The sequence below is a fragment of the Electrophorus electricus genome, chromosome 26, assembly GCF_013358815.1.
Source record: "Electrophorus electricus isolate fEleEle1 chromosome 26, fEleEle1.pri, whole genome shotgun sequence".
NCBI lineage: Eukaryota > Metazoa > Chordata > Actinopteri > Gymnotiformes > Gymnotidae > Electrophorus > Electrophorus electricus.
The window spans coordinates 5811468-5831467 of NC_049560.1; the positions used below are offsets into that span (position 1 = coordinate 5811468).

At 39.4% G+C, this 20000-nt stretch overlaps 1 protein-coding gene and 1 long non-coding RNA gene across 6 annotated transcripts in view; both read right to left on the reverse strand.

Moving 5' to 3' along the window:
- The window catches only part of LOC113577813, a 46116-nt gene that overhangs the window by 12899 nt on the left and 13217 nt on the right, over positions 1 to 20000 (reverse strand). Inside the window, exons 2-4 of one of the 5 annotated variants that reach the window (XR_003410676.2) lie at positions 13810 to 14061; positions 7954 to 8052; positions 6060 to 6171 (exon numbers count right to left, since the gene is read on the reverse strand). This is a non-coding gene — a long non-coding RNA (uncharacterized LOC113577813). Of the gene's footprint in view, positions 1 to 6059; positions 6172 to 7953; positions 8053 to 10404; positions 10869 to 13809; positions 14234 to 20000 lie in introns of those variants that run through there. The other 4 variants (XR_003410677.2, XR_003410675.2, XR_003410679.2 and 1 more) reach the window with 4 other exon arrangements.
- Positions 8566 to 10410, reverse strand: sox2 (SRY-box transcription factor 2). The gene has a single exon (XM_027010687.2). It carries the CDS (start codon positions 10322 to 10324, stop codon positions 9377 to 9379), a length of 948 nt encoding a protein of 315 aa, XP_026866488.1. The 5' UTR covers positions 10325 to 10410; the 3' UTR covers positions 8566 to 9376.

The window sequence follows — 20000 nt, forward strand, 5'->3', positions numbered from 1 at the left end:
TTAAACAGTCAATAATGCATTTAAATATAAATGTTTCATTATTTTACTTTTACAATTACTATTTGACTAGATACAAATATTGACAACTGCCATACTTTAGGTTAGTCTTAACAATCCTACTTAAAAAAATATTAAAATCTATTCTTAAATAAATATAATGCGCAAATCTTTAGAAAAACTTTCTGCGATTCAGCTATGCAGTTGTGAAGGCTACTGGAATTCCAATTTGATTATTTCGTTCATCGATTTGTTCATTGCCTGGCACTGATTAACGTGGTATCGTGTCAGCTGTACACAGGTCTCACGACGTGGACCAAGATAAAAAGTGATTCCGTGTCGAAGAGAAAGTCGACAAAAAAAGAAAAGCGACAACGCGAACGTATAATCAATGAACACGCATCCATAGCAGAAGTCTGGAATTAATGCGGTGCTATTTCAGCACGTTTTCACATCCGGTGCTTTTATATCGTATTAGTGAATGTGTGTTTAAATAATTATGCCCAGATCCTGAATCGTTTTGATGTTCCACGCAACATTATGTAACGTGTAAGAACCTCCGACGTCGTATAATCGATACAAACTGACCAGCTGTCCGGCTTTCTGGACCTGGCGTGTTGCCAATTCAGTGGATTCTAGTCATATGGCGTGCACATGAATGGAGAATGACGTCGTATGAAGACTTCAAACGAGACCAACCTCATTTACAATTCACTGATTTATTTTTTTATTTTTTTTATTTAAGCCTATGCCTTGCCCATCGAACCGGTCGTGTTACAGAGGCTCCATTTGCATACAAGTTAAAACCGCTTTATGTTTAGGTATGTGGAGAACGTGCGGCTTAAAATAAATCAGCATTCACATAACACCATTAAATTATTTGGAAAAAAAACAAAAACCCAAAAAACCTTATCAGCTGTGCGCAGTGAAGGTGGCATCCTCTAAAGGGACTCGCCATGTCTCATATGCTAATAGGAGAGGCTCTGGCCCAAAGACAGTGAAATCTCATCCCGAGACTAGATTCGGTTTTCTGAGAGAGATGTCATTTCGCTGAGGGGACACAATGACGAGCTCGGGAGTGACGGAGCTCTGATCTCCACGATAGGGAGACAGCCAACCGATTAAAATGGTGCGTTTGTTCCTCTCCGTTACTCGATCGGCGTGTGAACTCTTATTAACAATCAAATGCGGTGACCGGGTGGACCGGAGAATAGTTCGGGCTCTTCCTAAGCGCATACTCAAAAGGTTTAACGCACAACTGTGGTTAAACTCCGCTGGTAATACGGGATACGCGTCCCTTAATCAGTTATGATCATTAATAGATAATAAACATAAAGTCTTAAGAGAAACTACCTAAGACATATGACTAATTGCTTGGAATTTCGTTGCACTGTAAATGCTTGCTGGAAAGTCTTTTGGAGACGTTGGTCTCCAGAGATGAACTGAAAAAGAGACCTTAAACAGGAATCTCTGTCTTGAGGAGAGGACCCATTGAAAGCCTTTAGGCTCGGTGACCACTCTGGAGTTTTAATTAATCTGGTGCAGCAGACGTGTATTGGTCGTGATAGCCAAATGTCTGTGTTTTACTACAGCGAAGCGAAGCAGGGCTTGCAGTTTACCGCAAGAGTCAAACCATGCTTGCTGATTTGCTTTATGTAGACTAACCGTTTTAAAATAAATCAGAGAATCTCTTGTTCTTCATGCCTTGCCGCATATAGAGAGTTAACCGGTATCTTTCCGTTCCAGTGTTAAGAACTTGGAAACAATGTGTGTAAACTATCGTTCAGATTTCTAGGATCTGGTTAGAATTCATAATAGAGCTCAGTATTTGTTTCTCATATTTATAAAAATGTTGTCCTTGCCAAATTTTGTAGTGTGTATTTTTTTCCGTTTTTTTTTCCTTTTGGTACCAATCGAAAATAACGACATAAACGATGTCATAGCAAAATTTTAGATTAGACAACCCAACGCGATTCCGCAAAGAGGATACGGGCTGTGTAGAGGAACAGGAGAGGCCGTGCTCATACTTCTGCAAACTTCTGCAAATCCTTTCTGCTTAGAGCACACACGGGTCTGTCTGATCTAAACTGAGATAATCATTGAGCTCTGGCCAAGGAAATAAATATCAATTTTAAACAAACTATCACATCATTTAACAATGCCCAGCTGGGGGCAGTTTTTCTTCTGTAAAGGAATTTAAATTGCGCTTTCAATGCAATTTTACAACGCGCTCTGATGGAACTTCGAGCCAACGCTCCAACCATATCCCCCTCACTTAATAAATGATGAACTAATAGTTCTAATTGTGGATTACCATTATCTTTTGAAGTGGGGCAACCCACATGCTTATAACATCATTAATCAACATATATGGTATGTACATGCGCAGCCTGAAACTGGGAGGAACTGGAAAACAATGAGATCTGCTGTTGGGAACTCGGCGCGGTTTTGAGGGTCGGTTAATGACAGCCTATTAACGGCGCTGCTTCTGGAAAGCGAGAGAAGTTCCCGTTTCATATGCTGATGATCTAGCCATGCAAAACCGTGTCACTGACACACTCATTCGCGCCATGCAGTTTTCACGAGAATTACGAATAGCAAACATCCACTAAACAGACGTGGTCCCATATCATCAAACATATTAAACTTCGAAATTCTGGCTTGTTGTTGATTTAATGTCACCAGAACTGCTCCCCCCCACCCCCCGAGTGGGAGGGGGAGAGAGAGAGAGAGAGAGAGAGAAGAGAGAGAGAGAGAGAGAGAGAACGCCCCCCCCCCCCCCCCCCCCCACACACACACATACAATCGGCCTTGCTTTTAAAACCTCTGCTCGGGATGTCGCGTCAGCATCCGGGTGGTAAAGTTACAATACAATCCTGTTCCACTTGAAGTCTTCACTGCAATAAAATCATCAAAGAATGCAGGGTGACTCGGTACCCAGTCAAAATGACGATACCTATTTATCCTTACAATGTCTTCTATAAAACAACGCTGGCCTACATCACTGCACAGGGTTAATTGAATAGGCATACATAAACAAACAAACAAATAAATAAGAGATACAAATTACAATAGTTTGTAAATTGACAAAACATCAAAGTACATTTGTTTTACTAACGTTTAGAATATTCAGTGGCATTTCTAGAAAAAACCCGAATAGCAGAAAAAACTTCAGTACAAACTTTTTTGCACAAAGACTTTACTTCAAGCTCAGCCCTGCGACATTTGTGTAGGCTGTAAGTAACCCCCCCTCCACTTCAACCCCCACCCGGAGCCGCGTTTATCTCCCCGGCTATAGCTCTCACTGGCCCATTAGAAGCGAGCATGGTCTGCGTCGCTGTGAACACCCCTGCTGACTGAACCACTGCATCAAAGCATATATTGTTCCGAGCATGGGGTGGACTCCGCGGAAATGCTGGAACACTTGTGCCCGGACTACTGTGGCGTATGAGTAAACTTGTTGCTCCACAGTAAACGCTAGGAAACAAAATGCTTACGTGGCTGTTTTTTTTTTTTTACGACCTGACAAAAATGTAGCTCAGCATCGCCTAGCTTGTTCTCAGTTGACGGGGAACGTTCACTCCTTCATCACCTGTTGCCCGATGCACTGAGGGATGGAAAACGCGTAGCGGTATGCCATCTCAGCAAAGTCTTTACTACAGGCTGGTGAATGTCACGCCGCCAAAACAAATATGAGCCTCGAACCTATTTAAAGTAAAACTTTTTTTTAACATTGGATGACATAAAGGGTTCCTTTTACGACGAAGACAAGACAGTAGGCTTGCAAAATGAAACATACTCAGATATATTACGATATGACCACACGATCGTATTAATACAGAAATGTAAAATATGATCGAGCAGCAAACGGAAGATCCAAGTTGCACTGCATCGGATCGTCCCAGAAATCTCCGCAATTACATCTGTATTGTTCTCCCTGAACAACGCAGCACAGAAAGAAACGGTCTTCACTGCTGGAGCCAAATCCACCGAAGCGTTTGACGTTATTAAAGAATAAAGAGATGGCGATTTACACTGTCCTACCAAAAGGGGTCAATTATCCACTGTTAAAAGCATATTAACTCGAATTAATAAGAAAACAACGTGTTCATATTTAGGTTTAAGACACTTTCCTTGCTTTTAAGAACAAATGCAGCGAACTCGCAGTGACAAGGGAGAACTCACTTGGTGTTGTTGTAGAAACAAATAAAACGAATAATATAAAGAAAGGCGATTACAAATATTGTGTTCAGTCCATCCATTATAAAGTGCATGACTCTGTAAAGTGCAAGTGACGAACCTGTCAAGTGGCTTTGGCTTCAAACACAAAAAAAGCCGTAAGAATTTCGCGGACTACCCTACGCCTTCATTTCACTAACAATTAACGAAATGTATCACACAGAAGTGACCGAAACTGGAGAAAACGTTTTAGATCTGGAATCATGATGACGGCCACTTATCACGGTTTGGTGGCGAGACTGCTGGGCTTATGACGGTTTTTAGTGTCATTATTGTATTTCTTTCTAATCCGTGTTAACATTGTCATGTTCATGGGTGCCACCATGCTTCTCCCGACTTCAGAATCAAGCACATTTCACCGGAGAAAATGTAGTAATTTAGTAAGTTTAGTAATAATTAATTCTCTCTCTTTCTCTCTCTCTCTCTCTCTCTCTCTCTCTCTCTCTCTCTCTCTCTCTCTCTCTCTCTCTCTCTCTCACACACACACACACACACACACACACACACACGTGCACCTTTCATATTTTGATGACAGGATATTTACAGGATAGTTAACATCAAACGGATCAGCATTCTTGATTCTTGAGAAGCAATTTATTACAGTGCTCTTTCAGTGATAGAAAGCTCAGAAAAACCGCCCCGTCCGATATGGCCTTAAAACAGCGGTCAGAGGCGCAGAACTGACGCCACTCTGGCTGACAGTGTGTGGTCTCACTGAGGGGAATGCGCATTTTGGCCACGCGGGGAGACCCCATCCCCCTTGCTTCCCTGCACCTGCACTGGATCAGGGCAGCGACGGCCATTCACCCAGTGACAGACTGTTAAAATAGACGACATCACTGACAGTTTTCAATTCAGTCCAGCTCACAATGCTCCCCACCCCGCCGACTGCGCCACTGCTCGCCTTGCTTACAGCTGGGTAGAGATGGGCTGACACGGACAGATGAATCAGGTCATTAGCCTCAGTTCTTTAGCTGCTTCCTACATTTCCCACACATTAACTATCTACTGCAATAGGCTCACGGAAACACTGCATACGAGTCCAAACGAAACACAAGATATTATTATTATTGTTATTATTATTATTATTATTATTATTATTATTATTATTATTATTATTATTATTATGTTGTTGTTGTTGTTCTTTTTCACATTTGGCCAAGGAACTGAAATTAAACCGAGTGAAAAATAAAAAAGGTTGTGTAATAATAATAATAATAATAATAATAACATCAAATAATTATCGTGTTCTTTTTATTTGGGTTTCATGCTCTGTACTAAATATAGGCTACTTGTAGGCCAAGTCTCTGCAGAGGGAAATGAATAAAGGTAGCCAACCATCTCCTTTATGGTTCTGAAGAATAAACTTCTTTGTCAAAGTTAGCCATTTAGGCCTACAGGGAAATAAAAATAAAAAGGTTTGAACTAAACTAAAGTAGTTGAATACTAAATACTATACTAAAGTAGATTAATACAAAAACTAAACTAGATTATGTCGTGCGCTGTTGGACAAATATTTTCTTGATGACAGAAAATTTTTTTAATACACTACCTCCAACTCTTACCACATTTGTTTGGAAAACAATACCAGTTTAAATCTATGTTGTACTAAATATTTAGTTTAGTGTATAAACACATATAAGGGTTGTTAAAAATGTTAAGTATATTTCCCCTTAAATTGCAATAACCTGCGTCAACGCACCGCTTTTTGCAAGCAATAATTTCAAGTTAAGAAACAGGCCTGGCCCATTCGGCACAAAAAAAAAGAAGCCCAACGAATATCAGAGAACACAACGTGTACTACGTTAAAGCAGCGCGCTTACCACCTGTTGTTGGTGGACTGTCTGGTGCAGCATCATGCAAGAGGTCGAACAGAGCAACACCGCGACTTCCCTCGGGTCAAGACATCCTGTAGTTATAGTTCCTCCTCTTGTCCTGTCGCATAAGCAAAAGAAAAGTATAGGTTATTAACATGTATACACATATAATAGATTTATAATAACATCATAGAGTGTCTTGCAAATAGGCTTACATAAGAATGAAACAAAAATCTTGAGCGGACGCACGATAATAAAGGCCAACAAAGCACGTTGTTTGGAGCGAATCTAAAGTAGCCAATGAATGCCGCGCGTCTTGCCCTTCTTATTGTGTTGATTCAGCTTGCGATTCTTTGTTTCTTTCAGTTCGCCAAACAATCATCGTTTAATTTTAATGCAAAGAAAATGTAAATTCCAAAATCCCAGTCGAGGTTCACAAAAGTCTTTGAAGTTCAACAAATTTAGTGTGTAATTATTAGTCAGTAGCTTCCCTCTGGTCGCGTATCACTGCTGGTTAAAATATTAATCTCTATCAAACGTACTCACTGATAGTACCCTTGGGGCATGATGGCTTGCAACTAGCGCTGTGAGAAGGAAAAATTACCACACTAACAAAAATGAGACAGGTAATTTATACAGCCTACACTGAGTCATTATTATCACTTGCGAAGGGGAAAAACAAACACACAAATATAAATATATAAATTGCATGAATACAGCATTTAAAAAGCTAGAAGTAACCTATGCATTTACATAGGCTACTGTCTTTAGCATAGATTGTCTGGCTAATCCACCTACACCCGACCTTTAAATTCCCAGTTTATCAGACAGATTCAGCCATTACAGCCATTTCCACTGCTTGTATAAATAATTAACTGAACCACTGCTCCCTGACCCTTTGAGAGTCCGGTAGGGACACGTTTGTCGGAATAATACTTTGGAATGAGCCCTCGTCAAATATTCATTTAGCGGTTAATGTGAGCTCTTCTCCCCTGAGACCTGGTGTAATGGAAGCCTCGTAGCCTTGGCAAGCAACAGTGTTAATCTACTTCTGCACTGTAGCAAAATTTTCTAACACTCTCCAGATTTAAAACTCACCCAAATTCGCAGTCTAGCCATAATCTTATCGTTTGGCTTCGATGCAAGCCTCATTTGCGCATGACAGTAAATAATGAAAAAGACAGACTGCATACTACTACTGCTAATACTACTATAATACTATATATAATATATATAGTAATATAATACTATATAATAATATATATATGGACAAGTCTGTGTGCCCTGAAGCACTGATCTGCGTAAGACTACATTCAAAACACCAAAACGTTTAATACACTAACATTAAAAAAACGACATGTCATTACTCACAACAGCAGGCCTAAGCACGAGGTAACGGAGCTCCGAGGTGACAACCTGCCCAAGTGGAATATGTTTTGTGCCCCCCCCCCCCACCCCCGCCCCCATCTATTTCATGCTGCAGACATCATTCTGCAGTGGTTCATCCACCAACATCGGTTGACAGACCTCTGGAGTTTTAGTCAAAACCAAGCGAGCGTTATCTATCTTAAGCCTACTACAAATTAAATAAAGATAGTCATAAATACCAACAATTGTTATAAAGCTAAATATAAATAACAATATAAGGAAGAAATGAAGGATATTATATTTTTATGAAAACATCTTAGAATCTCGATTTTAGAAAATTTAATCCGAGGAGCAGGACACTGGGGTAATTCAGCAGGCCTTAACAACGAGCAAGTCAATTTTAACTCTACCAAAAAGTAGAATTTTTAGAACGGCATTATAGAAATGAATCTGGAAATAATTAACTTTATTAAACTTCTTAAAGTGTTTTAAAATATATGATTATAAATATTTTAAATAAATAAATGGCTACCTGGCGGTGTGTCCTCGACATTTTGGACGTTTTATCACCAGCATCAAAGCGGAGATATACAGGCAAAAACTTTTAAGCGCCGCGGTGCCTCTCACAGTCCTTAACAAAAAAAATAAATTAAAAAAAGGAAAAGAAAGGAAAGAAAAAAAGGAAATCGGTGTTAAATCTCAAATCTAAACTTCACCACAATCATGATTATGCATAAAAAGCTCGCAAACACTCTGCCAATGTCGCACCATTTCACATGCGTGTACACAGCTGCTTTACTTTGCGACCTTAGGAAGGATTTTCCAATACCTGCTGTCAACGAGCCGCATTCACGAGTTCGCACACATCTAATTATAAAATACATACTGTTTTATGTAGAACATTAATGACAGCAGAACATTTCTAATTTTTCTGTTTTTGTTTTGTGAATGCAGATCGAATAACTGCCATTAATTATATTAATTATATATATATATATATATATATATATATATATATATATATATATATATATATATATATATATATATATATATATATCTCACCTACATTTCAAATAAGAAAATCAAACATACAAATATGGATAACAACTCAAAGGACAAATAAAATCAAAACCCGAAACAATTTCAAATATCCAAATTTCCAAAATTTATTCATTTCAAACTGCATATTGGGAAAAAAAACTCATCTGAAATTGTAACTGTTATGATGCTATTAGTTCAAATATATACATGGAGTGTTGGCATCTGCGTACAGGCCACATTTTAAAATACAACTACGAAAAAAAAAGACTTTTTAAAATAAAAACTTAAAATATCACAGTAAATATACAGAAAATTTACAAACCATGAGAAAATAAAGAACACAAACTTCATATTTCTAACAGATGGAGGGTTGGAGACTAAACAAAATATATAAATTAACGTGCGATAGCGCTTTTGTGTTCTATCATTTAGAACTAAATTAAAATGTTTTAGTACTATTGACCCTCGAGGAGAAACATTTGCCTAGTTTACTATTTCTTTCCTTCCAGTGTTTGCAGAGTTTGGAGTATATTAAGTGTCAATTCTGCCATCTTTTGCAGGATTAACTTTTATAAAAATTTAACTTCTTGTAGTTTACAAACATTACAACTGATTGTTATGTTTATTTGATAAATACTGTACAAAAGGTGATTGCAATAATAAAACATTTGATTGATTCTCCCCCCTTCTATTTCCAAAATCTCATACACCTTTAAAAAAAAAAGAAGCAACAAACAAACAAAAAAAACTTGGTGGTGTTCCTACCGTTCCTCTAGAGCGTTTCTTTAAATAGAAAGCAAAAAGGGTTTGTGTTCTTTCCTTGAGTCCTATACAACTTTTCCCTCACCAAAAAAAATGTTCTGTACAAAAATAGTCCAGAGAAGTCCAGTGTCTGCAATAGAAAAGTTCATTTACATATGCGATAATGGGAGCGTGCCGTTAATCGTGGTTCCGGGCACAGGTGCACTCTGGTAATGCTGGGACATATGAAGTCTACTTTGGCCTGTTTGTTCTGGAACTTCTGCGCCCGGGAGGTACATGCTGATCATGTCCCGTAGGTCCCCTGTTTGACACGGGGCGGCCCTCGAGTGAGAGGACGATGTGACTACGGGAGGACTCGAACTGGACTCGGACTTTACCACCGAACCCATGGAGCCCAGCGTCATTCCCGGAGTGGTCTGCTGGGAATAGGACATGCTGTACGTAGGGGATCCGTTCATGTAGGTCTGGGAACTTGTCATGGAGTTATACTGAAGCGCGCTCATGTCGTAACGGTGCATCGGCTGCATCTGAGCCGTGTTGTGTGCGTTCAAACCAGGGTGCTGCGGATAGCCAAGCTGCTCTTGCATCATCCCATAGCCTCCGTTGGTCCAGCCGTTCATGTGTGCGTAACTGTCCATCCTCTGATTAACCCCGGCACCCAAACCAGCCCCGACGCCCACACCTGCGCTCATAGCGTTGCTTCCCGGTCCAAGGAGACCACCGGGCAGAGTGTACTTGTCCTTCTTCATCAGCGTCTTGGTTTTCCGCCGGGGTCTGTATTTGTAATCCGGATGTTCCTTCATGTGGAGAGCCCGGAGACGTTTCGCTTCGTCAATGAAAGGTCTCTTTTCGGACTCGGACAGAAGTTTCCATTCAGCCCCGAGCCTTTTGCTTATTTCCGAATTGTGCATTTTGGGGTTTTCCTGCGCCATTTTCCTCCGCTGTCCCCTCGACCACACCATGAAGGCATTCATGGGTCTCTTAACTCGTTCCGGGCTGTTTTTCTGGTTGTTTCCTGAAGTGTTAGTGTTCCCCGTGCCCCCAGTGTTTGGCTGGGGAGCCGGGGGTTTAAGTTCGGTTTCAATCATGTTATACATTTAAAACGATGATTCTGAACTCTTCCTCGCCAAGAAAAAAAAAAACAGTCCAAGACAGAGGTTCGCTGTAGTTACCTTACCAGTTTTGGTAACTTTGCTGAAACGCTCTCTTTTGCCTTCGCGCAGTAGGTCCTGTTGTGCCCACAAACTTCTTTCGTAGTCTTAAAGAATCAACAAACTACGTTTCCCTCCACGCCAGAGCCTTGACAACTCCTGATACTTTTTGAACAAGTTAATAGACAACCATTCATGTAATGACTGTCAGCGAATATAAATGGTTTTTTACCTGACCAATCACAGCGCGACTGTTCCCTCAGCCAGGATTGTGTCTTTTATTTAGCATAAAGGGGCGGGGTTACCCGCGGTCAGCAGTGTAGCACTAAGGCAGAGGCAGCAGTTATCCACCAATGGAGGCTGTATAGTTATCATAGCAAGGAGGAAGATTTTTAGAGAAATGGTAAACTACTGAAAAATGCTTCACCCACGAAATTATAGAAACAAGTTTTACTAAATGTATTAATGTTAGAGTGATCATGTTTGCTACTCCAGGGAATCTCTTTATGTTGCAAGATAATCTGTTTAAATTAAAAGTCTTCATATGCTGTTGCTTCAGAATATGAACCGTTTTAAGCAGGCCTTATGTTAAATATGAAGGTAATAATTTTCAAGACAAGTCAGTGTGAATAAGCAGGCGAAATAACCTTTAAAAAATTGTGCAGCAAAAACACGAAAAATAAGAAGCAATATTATTATTATTATTATTATTATTATTATTATTATTATTATTATTATTATTATTATTGTTGTTGTTGTTGTTGTTGTTGTTGCTATTGTTATTGTTGTTGTTAACATGTTAACTCATGTTTGTTGGCGATGATTGATGTTTGGGTTATTTCAGCCCACTATTTCCAGCGGAGTCGCCCTGTTTGAATCACACTAACTGATACTTTTTTCCGAGTATCCAAATTTATTTTTGCTTCATTATTCGCACAGGGAAAAGGTAGTCAGGGATTTTCTTTTGTGCAATTGGATGCGCTTGAACCGATTCAAGTTGTGATGTCAATCATCACAAATAAGCAGTTTTGTTTTGGATGTTGTCACTACATCTCCCCAAACAAAAGCACGGCTATATTGACTTCTATTCTGTAGTGAGGATCTTTGTTGTCGGAATTCACTTAGTCACATGTAAAGTGAAAAGGGGAAAGAGGTTCACTCAGCACCGCATTCTTCAGAACAGCATGGAAATAAAAACACGAAAAGAGATTAACGGCACCTGCAATAATTATGACTAAATCAAATATTAGCCTACTTAATATTAGGACACTATTTTAAAAATGTTTGATAAAAACTGACCTAGGCTTCCAAAGATATGTCATTCGTAGTTACAAATAGCATAAATAGCCTAATTTGGATGAAGGCCAAACTTCGAGTCTTCTCACTAAGTCTTAGAGAAAAGCAGAGCGGATAGAGGCTACAAACAGGCTTATTGTCAGGACAAACACGTGCAATCAGATCACTTTTAATTCGCCAATGTGCAAGATGAGGTGCCATTATGTTTCAACAGCGCCCTCTTCTGGTAGGCTTGACTAAAGGCTCCATAGGCTACCGTCCTTCACAACATTTACGGCGTGCTTCAAACATTATGTCGAAGTACTTCACTCTGAATAGCCTAAATGTTAGGATTTGGCCTACGCACTTGTGTATGGAGACTAAGATAGATAGTAAATGCAGGTAGAAACCATGCGGGGTTACCATGCGTTACATGACAAAATAACATGCTAATGCTTAACACGAAAATAAGTTAAGGGGAGAGACGTTAGATGTGACTAAAATGAAAAGACATTTAATTTACCAGGACAAAGCACGACTAATATTTCACATTCATTTTCTTAGATCAAACATCTGTATGATGTGCAAAATAAAGGTATATATTTTCGCTTTTGGTTAAGATAAAAAAATATTATAATTATATATGTAAAAAAAATTCCATTATGCTTCGGGTTTAAATTCCTGCTCTTCTGTATCTGCATTTTAGAGCGTTCCCCGCTATTCCTAATCTTCTTATGGTAATGCGACGAACGGCGGGGAATCGGCCTCATCTCGGACCCCGTCCCCAGTAGCCGGAATTTTGCTAATTGACATTTTACCTGACGACCGACAGTGGAGCATTTGCGTGCACATAGTTTTAGACCAAAAACATATTTTCGCAAGGAAAACTTGGAGCATAAGTCACGAATTGTTGCGCGTACAAAACATGACTACTTTGTAAATATCTACCACCAATACAAACCAGAAATAAAAAGATTCTACAAAAAAGCTCGCAATAAATTAAAGCAAAATATTCGATAATTGCAATGTTTTCCAGTTATTTTGTTTTTGTGGCTGCAATAGAGAATAATTAAACTAAAATATTTAGCGCGTACAAAAAGCTGTTTCACGATTTTTATATTCACATGTCTAATTCAACTATGAATGCTCACAAATACATTTATGGAATTTTTAAATAACGTTATTTTTAAAGGGACAAATGTAACAGTTTTAAAAATAATTATTTAATTGTTTTAACACAATATTAAAGACAATATCTGTTAGCTCTGTGGGTATTACTTTCTGGCAAAATCTACAGTTGGAAATCAGCAGGTGAGAGAGAGAGAGAGAGAGAGAGAGAGAGAGAGAGAGAGAGAGAGAGAGAGAGAGAGAGCGAGAGAGAGAGAGAGAGAGAGAGAGAGAGAGAGAGACGCTTCGGCAATTGTCCACTAGGGGCCGTGCTGACTGAACAAACAGCTTGTGCAGAAATTGAACTGTTTGAAACGTGAACAGTAAATATTATTTTTCATAAACTGAGCTGTTTTATTAAAAAACAGGCAAACGAAACCAAAAAGTATAATTTACTCGTCCGCATAAAACGGACGCATAAAAGTGGTGATCTTCAGGATTTAAACAAGCTAATTCAGTCGACACAAAAATTAATGGAGTTACACTTTATAAAGAGCGTTAATACTTTTTATATTGCAAACTAACACAAAGTCAAACGAGAAATACATAAATACATTTTAATATTTATATTATAATAGCTTGTATTGGTATTAATTAATTGGTATTGGTATTGTATTGGTATTAATTTGCTAAAAAATAATTTTGGTCATATCAACTTTATAGTCAGTAAGAAACTAATTTGCTCTTCAATAGAATAGACTCATGCAATAACGAAAATAAAACATAAGTAGGCAGAAACATTCTTATTTTCATAGCCAATGAGTTTATATATATATATATATATATATATATATATATATATATATATATATATATATATATATATATATATATATATATCGCAACAATTTTCACGTTTATCCGCTATTCCTAGAAGCCACTGAACCTGTAATGCAACCGCCGGTCTACAAGACCCGACTTTCAATGCCAACGAGCACATTTCCCCTCCGACTTCTGTCCCCTCAAAGTGCGCTTGTCGGCGTACTTACGTTTCATTCTGGGTGTAGTCTCGTCAAGGGATTGATTGGCAGAGCAAAGATACTCCATCCGTAAGAAGAAAAAAAAGCAAATCGCATCCGCCGCCCTCGGGTGCTTTCCAGGCGCCGCGGAACAGGCGCTCTTTCCCGGTTCTCTGTACCTCCGGCGCTCGCAGTCCGTTTGTTTCCCGAAGAAGCGCAACCCTGTCTCCGCTCGCCTGTGCCCAAACCCCCTCGCTAAACGCTTCTCTTCGCTCGCCGGCCCTGGAACAAGAAAAGCCGTTTATGGCTACACACAAACTGAAAAAAGGGGCCGATTTTAAAAAGAGGAAGAATGCATCAAGAACAACAAAAGTCAGTTATACCAAGTCTGCCACCCCCCACCCCACCAAACATAATGAGAAGGAAAAAGCTTTATATTTTTTTTTCAGTGGGTATTCAAAGATAATTTGAAGCCATTGTTTCTGGTACAGATGGTTCTTTTTAATACAATAACACTGCTCTTTGTGCGTACTACCCACAATAAATATCTAAAGCGTTCTTCTGAATAACCATTTTGTTCGCTCTTGTAAAAGGCCAACAGAAGCGGCCCAGAGGTAATGGGCTCGCTTTATTGAAAGGCAAAGAATGGGTATTTGATAAAGATTTTTTTCCCTTTGCAGAGAATACATTGCCATGTCATATAACGCTACGGTTAGTTTCGCCATAAAAGAACATATTCGGTAAAAGTAACGCATTATTATTATTATTATTGTTGTTGTTATTGTTGTCACAGATATCCATAGATATGGTTGTCCTTGCTGTTAAGGACATTTTAAGATTGAATCTATAGATGACATTTCAGTACGGGAAATGCAAATGAGACATAACTGTGCTTCGTTTTTCTACAACGCGATAAATATATTCAACGTCAGCTCAGGCACCAGCATGGCCTCCCAGCCATCAAAAAACAAAAACAAAAACAAAAACAAAAAAACAAACAAACATAAAAACCCCTGTCCGCATGCAACATTTATCAGTGTAGACTACTGGATGCTTCCTCTGAGATCAGGACAGGTATGATACTAGGTATGGTAGTGGACTGTGTGGTCTGTCAGAACCAGTGTTGGGTTCTAGATTGTTGGCCACAATTCCTGGCCAAGATTCTACAAAATCCTTTTTTTTTTTTCATTTAAAAACAACAATTCTAGTTGTCATAGGTTTGACTGAAGAGCTTACAAAAGAAGTTCTTCTACCTTCTCAGCTATTTTGCATGGGAAATTAGACCATTACGAATCCACATGTGTAACTAAACATGTTCCAGAATTTGCAGCAGATGGCTTTCTTAATTAAATCATGTTGATCAATAAATCACTATCAGCGCTTCTGCTACCAAAAAGCAGAGCGATGAGGATGCTCTACACTGAACTAGTCCAGAGTGATCTGGGCCCAGGTGTAACTGAGTCTGGCAGCCTTTATCTGGTTCGACTGGGAGCTGCAGGGAAAACGGAGTGTGGCAAGACAAAATGTCCCAGCAGGGAAAGTTGTTAGTAAGCGGCTTCGTGTTTGTCTACCTATCTCCAGGAATTAGGGGTTTCCTCCACATACGTATAGCTCCATACTGACAGTAATCCATCCCAGTCCCTGTGAGGGCTTTGTCTTCTCACAGAACACAGCTCCCTGTTAATCTCTAAGGTGCTATTACAAAAGAGAAGAAATAATGACTTCAGTCAAAATGCTACTCTTGCTAATTAGTTTGCAAAGGTGCACCTATAAAAAGAGTCGATTCAACAGATTACGTTAGGGGACATATAATAACAACAACAAAAATTAGCAAAAGGTGATAGGATTATTGAGAAGCAGTGGCAAAAAAACAAAAACGAAATGAAAGGAAAGCTAAATGAAAATGTTTCGTTTTTCTTCTCCTCAGAACACATTTTCAGAATGCATCACTATTCCTTGAACGTGGTCAAAGAAAAGTATCCTGTCTTTAAGAAGTAATGTCAAAAGGATTAACAGATTTACTATTAGTAATATTCTTTGCTCCAGATCTCATTATTAATTTAATCTCCAACCTAAAATCAAAGTCACATAACAAATACACCACTGCCATTTTCAGTGATTTTTAATTAACCTCTATTTATGTGTGTTTGTTTTAATAAAAGTGCCATGTCAACAACAAACCGGAAGTTCATTTTATAGTGCGATCTAAGGTACAGAATACTAAAAGCCTTCAGATGGAACTGGTTTGGGTTGCTGCTATATGAATGACTGGGCGTTTCATTTCCATATGCATGAGCGTGTCTCATAGCTATTGTGTAAGTGCTGGTTGGTGCGTGCTATGCTTAGACAAGTCTCCTATAGTGGAAGGGGTGGCATGTTGGGCCCTATGCTTTTCCCTTATGGGCCCAGTTGAATCGGTAATCAAGGCACACACGACATGGCTGGAGAACTGTCACTCACTGTCAACATGCTCCTGAATGTGAACTTCTTAAAGGGGTGAATAGGGAAATTGGCGTGGGGGATGTCACAGTCACTGTCTCTGTTCCAATAAGATTGTCCTCATCAACAACACACACAATCCATCCTTTACTAGTTAGAGAAAAAACAACAACAACTTTCCATTGTGTCAGCCTTTCTAACTCCACCAGAATACTGGCGGCTGTGTGAGGGCATCGGATGCAAAAGTAGTGCTGAAGAGTTTATCTGTATCAGCACGTGGACAGTCAAGCGATGCTGGAGCACTGCACAGCGGTTACAGCAAACACCTTGCGCATGCGCCACGACGTATCGGGTTCTGCTTAACTATCTTATCCCTCAAGTCCATTATTTGGTTAAATAATCATTACGATAAGTGTCGGTCCAGACAAAACATCTGGGAAAGAAGTTCTAACAGAACAAGGACGTGGTTGAGAAGAGCAACATGCAGCGTCTTTGCACTGAAGGTTCTGTGGGGAAGATCTGCCCTGATAAAGGCTATAATGAGCACCGGGGGGGGGGGGGGGGGGGATTATTATTGTTATAATTTAATCTGCCAATAATGCTGTCCATGTAACCTTGCATGTCTTTATGGGTTTTTTTTGGTTTTTTTTTGAGTCCATCCAAGACAGCAAACAGCAACAACAGGGCCCTCTCAACTAATACATATGTCAGAAGATATATGAGTATTGGTATTGTTATGAAATCCTTGTAGTTTTAAAATACACTTTCATATAAAGCAGGGCCTCGAATTAAAGAAGCAAATGAAGACACATGAAGACACAAGCATTTTCAATGTTTGCACAAAATGTTCAATATTAGTAGAAAATAATAGAGTTGCGTCTGCAGTTATTAGCCTTTTTTAAGTTTGTCTCATGTGCCCCTTTCAAGGCTTTTCTCCTTTTGAAACATTTAATGAACTGACCTTCCTTTTATCATCACGAACATGGAACAAGGATGAGGAAAATGCACTGTCTAACCTACATCACAACACAAAAGACATTATTAGAAATCAGGATCCAGAGTAAATAAGGAACAAAGAACATATGTCTTATATTTGCACGTCTTGTCTCGCTCCACCTGCATTTAATTAAAAGGCATCTGAAAATACTGAGCACAGTTCCCTGCTGAGGCGACACACACGAATGTTGGGTTTACCTGTTCTGCTACTGCTGATTAAAACACAGAAACAGGTACACACACACACACACACACACACACACACACACACACACACACACACACACACACACACACACAAATACAACAGAGAACACTCTCTTCACCCTCTGGTTCAACAGTCTGCAACTCTCCCTCTATTCAAATAAATACATTGTGTCCATTACCTAAAATATTTCTCAAACCTGAACTCCTCTTTCATCATTCTGTATACTATATATGCTTTATATATCTATCAGTGTCCTTTCTTTTGTACTGTCTATTTGGGTTCTTGAAAATATTCTATAAATAAATACAAGGTATTATTTATATAAATAAAAAATGTATATATATATATATATATATATATATATATATATATATATATATATATATATATATATAGACACACACACACACACACACACACGTGGGCACATGCACACACAATATTCAACACACTTTTGAAGTTCATTGCCGCAAAGGCACAAATGTAATCATCAGAACCATTATCACCCCTCTCAAAAGTGTGGTAAGAAATAATTTCATATACCTCAACTATGGAATGCATATGGCTTCAGTAATCACCTCACTTTCCTCAGACCACAACCCCCACCCCAAAGTCCTCACACTACAGTTTCACCCCACCTCACTGACACCACACTCCCCACCCCACAGTACCCACAATACAGTCTCTCCCCACACCCTTGACCGTACGCTCCCCACACAACAGTAACCACACCACAGTATTTACCACACAGTCCCCACACCACAATGTTCCCCCCACAATCACCACACACAGTCCCCACTCCTCAAACCACAGCCCCTCTACAATCCTCAAACCACAGTCTACCGATAAAGAGCTGAACTCCACACACTAGAAACACAAGTCCTGATTGAAAGCAGTTTAGTGTACCACCATCGCAAATGTTCAGAGAGACACAGTGCGTAACAGCAGCCTTTTAGCTAAAGCCATAATGAACAGATCACTGCACCATTAGATAACAGGATACCTGCTCACTAGAACAGCCATAACAGATTCAGTTAAAAACACAGGAACGTGGCAATGGCCTGTCACTAGACAGACATTCTCACCATCACACATACCGATGGGTTTTGTTTACTGGCCAATTTGAATTCAAATAAAGCTTTGCTTCTGCTGACTGCACATCATTATCTGTGAGACTATAATCCCACCAGCAAATCCTATAGCTTGCAGAGCCAGAGTCTTTGTTTGGGATTACTGAAAGCTTAGCCTATAACAAAGAGAAATGAGGCGTTCCCTTCATCCTCTGTAATTAAGTGTGGAGAGTCATTTTCGAATCCGACCAAGAGCTCCGACACATTGCAGGATGATGCCTCTTAGCCCCCGGAGACATGGACGACAGCCAATGATACCTTACAGATGTTCAGGTTGCCAGGCGATGGCTGGCCCTCTCAGCTTGGGGGGCGGGGTCACATCATCTTAGCGCATAAGTCAAGCACCCATACATATGCATCTGTACTTCATCTGTTATGTACATCACACCTTGTCATCCTTTTATCTGTAATCTTATGATCTTATGGTCATGTTATATCCTCTACCATGATGTTGATATTGGCACTATGGCTAGTAAGAAGCACATATTTTTCACTAATTCCAGAGGGCCTCAAGTGACACAGTCATACTGAACACAAAGTTTCAATGACCTCTTTAGACATAATTCAGTTTGACTGTGTTTTCATGGACACTGCAGTAAAGCTAAATTGGCCTAAAAGCCTAAATGATCACACAAAAAACCCAAAAGAAATCTCCACAACATTATTCCTAAAAGTCCTTCTCCCTGGATTCTCGGTGCTGTATGGATGTTGGTTTTGAGTTTGGATTCTAGATGCTGTGTGAATGTTGGTTTTGAGTCTGGATTCTAGATGCTGTGTGAATGTTGGTTTTGAGTCTGGATTCTAGATGCTGTGTGAATGTTGGTTTTGAGTCTGGATTCTAAATGCTGTATGGATGTTGGTTTTGAGTCTGGATTCTAGATGCTGTGTAAATGTTGGTTTTGAGTCTGGATTCTAGATGCTGTGTGAATGTTGGTTTTGAGTCTGGATTCTAAATGCTGTGTGAATATTGGTTTTGAGTCTGGATTCTAGATGCTGTGTAAATGTTGGTTTTGAGTCTGGATTCTAGATGCTGTGTGAATGTTGGTTTTGAGTCTGGATTCTAAATGCTGTATGGATGTTGGTTTTGAGTCTGGATTCTAGATGCTGTGTGAATATTGGTTTTGAGTCTGGATTCTAGATGCTGTGTGAATGTTGGTTTTGAGTCTGCATTCTAGATGCTGTGTGAATGTTGGTTTTGAGTCTGCATTCTAGATGCTGTGTGAATGTTGGTTTTGAGTCTGGATTCTAGATGCTGTGTGAATGTTGGTTTTGAGTCTGCATTCTAGATGCTGTGTGAATGTTGGTTTTGAGTCTGGATTCTAAATGCTGTGTGAATGTTGGTTTTGAGTCTGGATTCTAGGTGCTGTATGGATGTTGGTTTTGGGTCTGGATTCTGGGTGAACGCTGTCCTTGATCTGAATCTGAATATGGGAAGCATTCCGATGAGT